The sequence below is a fragment of the Penaeus japonicus genome, unplaced genomic scaffold (assembly GCF_977035675.1).
Source record: "Penaeus japonicus unplaced genomic scaffold, GWHDUDI00000001_assembly GWHDUDI00000029, whole genome shotgun sequence".
NCBI lineage: Eukaryota > Metazoa > Arthropoda > Malacostraca > Decapoda > Penaeidae > Penaeus > Penaeus japonicus.
Window position 1 is genome coordinate 17,196,658 of NW_028234431.1, and position 4,280 is coordinate 17,200,937.

General features: G+C 38.2%; 1 protein-coding gene across 1 annotated transcript in view; it reads right to left on the minus strand.

The window, feature by feature from the left end:
- Nucleotides 1–1,118: 1,118 nt before the first annotated feature.
- LOC122251130 (lysozyme C) overlaps nucleotides 1,119–4,280 on the minus strand; it is a 6,122-nt gene continuing 2,960 nt past the window's right edge. The window contains exons 2-5 of the mRNA XM_043012832.2: nucleotides 2,760–2,878; nucleotides 2,391–2,546; nucleotides 2,039–2,138; nucleotides 1,119–1,628 (exon numbers count right to left, since the gene is read on the minus strand). Of these exons, the coding sequence (XP_042868766.2) occupies nucleotides 1,316–1,628; nucleotides 2,039–2,138; nucleotides 2,391–2,546; nucleotides 2,760–2,878 (688 nt within the window). The 3' untranslated portion in view covers nucleotides 1,119–1,315. The remainder of the gene's footprint in view (nucleotides 1,629–2,038; nucleotides 2,139–2,390; nucleotides 2,547–2,759; nucleotides 2,879–4,280) is intronic.

Here is a 4,280-nt window from a genome sequence, read left to right on the forward strand (position 1 = left end):
TATATATATATATATATATATATAAAAATTTATACATATATACGTATATATATATACATATATATATATATATATAATATATATTATATATTATATATATATATACATATATCAATTATATATATATAATATTAATATATATATATTAAATATATATATTTCCATATTATATATACATATATGTGCATGATATACATATATAGTGCATGAATATATATATATATATATATATATATATATATATATATATATTATATATAAATATATATATATCATATATATATATTATATTATCACACACACACACCACACAATCATGTGTATGTATATATATATATTATATATATATATATATAGATGAGAGAGAGAGAGGGAACGAAGGAGAGAGAGATGTTGACGGTGGGAGAGAGAGAGACGAGTAGAGAGAGAGAATATGAGAGGAGGAGAGAGAGAGAGAAGATAGGAGGAGGGAGGGGAGAGAGGGAGAGGGTAATGGAGTGATGGATGGGGAGAGTGTGGAGAGAGAGAGAGGAGGGTGAGAGTGACTTAGAGGAGAGAGAGAAAGAGGATGAGATGGGAGGAAGAAAGAGAGAAAGAAGGAAGAGAGAGAAAGAGAGAGAAAGAGAGAGAGAGCGAGGGAAAGAGGGGAGGAGAGAGAGAGTAGAAGAAAGAGTCCGAGGATGAGTGAGGAGGTCGGGGAGAAAGAGAGAGAGAGAGAGACGAGAGAGAGAGAGAGAGAGAGAGAGAGAGAGAGAGAAGAGAGAGGGGAGTGAGTGGAGTCGGGAAGAGAGAGAGAGAGGAGAAGAGCGAGATGAGAGGGGAGTTTAAAAAGAGAAAGAGATCTCTCATATTGTAACTTTTATCAATGTATTTATAGTCTCCCCTGACTTTTCCGGAGTTCAGGATATCCTCTGGTATTTGAGTTATGAAATCCCCATCCCTCGGAGCAGCTGCCACCATTCCCGGTGCGCGCAGGAGGCCACGAGATGTGCAGGAAGTGAGTGAATGTTAAAGATGCGCTCATAACTGCATTATCCAGTCTTAGTTTAGTTACGTTGACCTTTTCGATCTTCTAACTTTTTTTTTTTTTTTTTTTGATGTGGAAATAAAACATAGCATAATAGCCTTTATTGACCTTTTGAAAACTATTGACAGCAAAAGGTTTCCTTTATATCGGGATAATAGTAACAGAAATAAATACATAACATTAACATTATTAACAGCAAACAAATAATCATACAGAACACATGATAAATACACGCATTTAAAAATAGTTGTTGATCAACACGAATTCACCATTGTCAGCTGATTTGACTTACTGTTGAGGAATATGTTGGTACACATATCCATAGGGATTCGTCATAACAAGAGGAGATGGGCGAGCAACATAGGGGACAGGCTGAAAAATGGGTAATATATTATACTGAATGGGGACTCTAACATTGTTGATAATAGGCGAGTCTCCCCCAGCGCCGACGCCAATAACATCCTCGTTTTCTGTGTCAGTCGATTCGATGGGGGACTCGTTCTTTATGTTGATGACGTTCGAACTGGTCTGATCGCCGGTCCAGCAGTCTGACATGTACTCGTCCAAGTTTCGGTTCTGACATCTGTTCACGTATGCGACCCTAGGAAAGGAAAATAGGAGACAGATTTAGTACGTTGGGTACATAGAAATATTTATGGCTTATGAAATCTATTTCTCACTGAACAAAACAGTCACGGCAGTCTCACCTGTCCTCTCCCTCCCTCCCTCTCTCTCTCTCTCTCTCTCTCTCTCTCTCTCTCTCTCTCTCTCTCTCTCTCTCTCTCTCTCTCTCTCTCTCTCTCTCTCTCTCTCTCTCTCTCTCTCTCTCTCTCTCTCTCTCTATCTCTATCTCTCTCTCTCTCCCTCTCTCGCTCTTGCTTCATGTAGTCATATAAAGTGATATATGATATAATATATATGATATAATCTTATGATTATTGTTTCTTAATTAATCTGATGAAATATAAGAGATGAGACTGTTATTTTTGAGTAATATTCTGTCGAACTCACCATGCTGTCAGACCTTCTCCCTTGCCCTTCCATCGCTCCGTGTCTTTGATGATCTTTCTGATACACGCGAGGTCATCTGTCAAGTCGTCGTCCAGGAGGGCTAGCGAGGCAGCGGAACATGAGGGTTAGGAGGAGTTTCGGAACTGGATACTTTTCGAACGTGTTTGATTAATATTCAGCACAAGCTTCGTTGTATTAGGAATATTTAATTTGATGAATGATTATCATAGGGTTTAGCTACTCTATTTTTGGGCCCTATATTTGCATGAACACCAGTCATTTCAGAGGAAAATCAAACGCTATTGTTATTTCAGATACTAAATGGCGACATCCAACTAGTTTAAACTCTCACCCGAACACGATATTCCGCACACATTCTTGCCATACTCATCGCCGCACCAGTACTTGTTGTTGAGCTGGAAGAGACCGTAATCCTTGCTGCCGTCCCAGTTTGCAGTGTTGATAGCTGCAGTGTTGAATGTTGACTCGTACTGAGCGATGCATGTCCCTGGAAAAAATAGGGGGGGGGGTATAAGGGACGGATGGAATAGTAACTAGAGCATTAGGATTTCTAACCTAAGATATGATGAATATAATGTACGAAGAGATCACGATAAATGTCGATAATCATCAATAATAAAATAGTCAGACGTATACGGATCAAATTTTGCAGAAACATTGTCATTAAGAAACGTAACGATGAAGACGAAAATACTCTTACACTTTTTAACGTCCTCTCGGGGCATCTCGTGCTTCGTTTCGAGCAGTGATGCCAACTCACACTTCTCAAATATCTTCGCCGAGACGCTCACCGTCGCCAACAGTAATATTGCAAACGTCCTGTACAAAATAGAAAATAGTGTTGATGTAAAACAGAATTTTAAATCATAATAAGGAAAATTGAAAATTTAAAAAATATGGAAATATAAAGTATATGATGACAATGATAATGGTAATAATGATAATAATAATGATAATGATGATAATGATAATAATAATGATGATAATGATAAAAGGGGTTATAAAAGGGATGATAGTAATAATATTATCATTAATGATAGTAATAAGTATTCATTAATGATAGTAATAAATATTCATTAATGATAGTAATAATATCATTATCAATGATAACAGTGATAATAATGATAATAATAATAATCAGAAGAATAAGAAAAAAAGTAAAATGATAAAATCTATTATATCAAAGATACCCACTTCTTATTATAAATGAAATAGCAAAGGAGGGCACAGATCCACAAGAACCGAATCAAGGAATAGGAAGAGGATAAGAATGAAGAGAGGAAGAGAGTCCCCTTAAGGAACAACGTCCTCGGTAGGAACGGGAGGAGTCGCCGCCTCTCGCTCTCGATTAAATCTTCAGAAGGAGATCCTTGGCCGGGCGGCGGGATGGCGAGGTTGCTGACCTCTCGCCCTTTTTATGTGAACCTCGGTCTCTCCCTCTTCCATCTCCCTCTCTCTCTCTCTCTCTCTCTTTTAAATTATACCTCTCTTTCTCTCTCTTTCGACCTGCCTATCCACCTCTCTCTTTCTCTATCTGTATGTCTATATATATATATATCTACCTCTCTCTCTCTTTCTCTCTCTCTCTCTCTAGGTGGCTAGTTTTCTATCTATCTCCCCATTTCTATTTCCTTCCTCCTCGCCTCCCTCTTTCCGCAGTGTTTTGAGGCTTCATCCCTGACACCGACCCCGAGGCACAGCCATCCTTCCTTGGCCCCGTAACCTTGGAGGCCATTCTTAACTGCTCACGCCAGCGCCCTCAGGCCATGTATGTTTTGAAGTGGGAGATGACTATCGTTTTATCCTTTTTAAATTATTCTGCGGGAAATATGAATTGCTGTTTCTCTGATATCAAGACGGCCATGAATTGTACACGTCCTGGTAATGTCAAAGCGATTATGATCAATTCGAAAGAAGAAATTCCCGAAAATGTAGACTAATATTCCTAAGATAAAGGGCATTACCTATGCGATACAGTATGTAGTGATATTTTATAACACGTTAGAAATTATTGTAAGAATACGTGCTAGTAGTTATCAGTTGCAATGACCATGAAGTAAATATCAATCAAAATCAAGTCTTAAACCTCACCACGTTTAAGTATCAATGACCTGATAAACCTCAGGTTGATACACTTCCTCATATAACTGTTAGCTGTCACCTAGAAGTGGATGCGCTCTAAATACCTGGTCACCGGACAAGGCATTCGCTAGTCAAACCT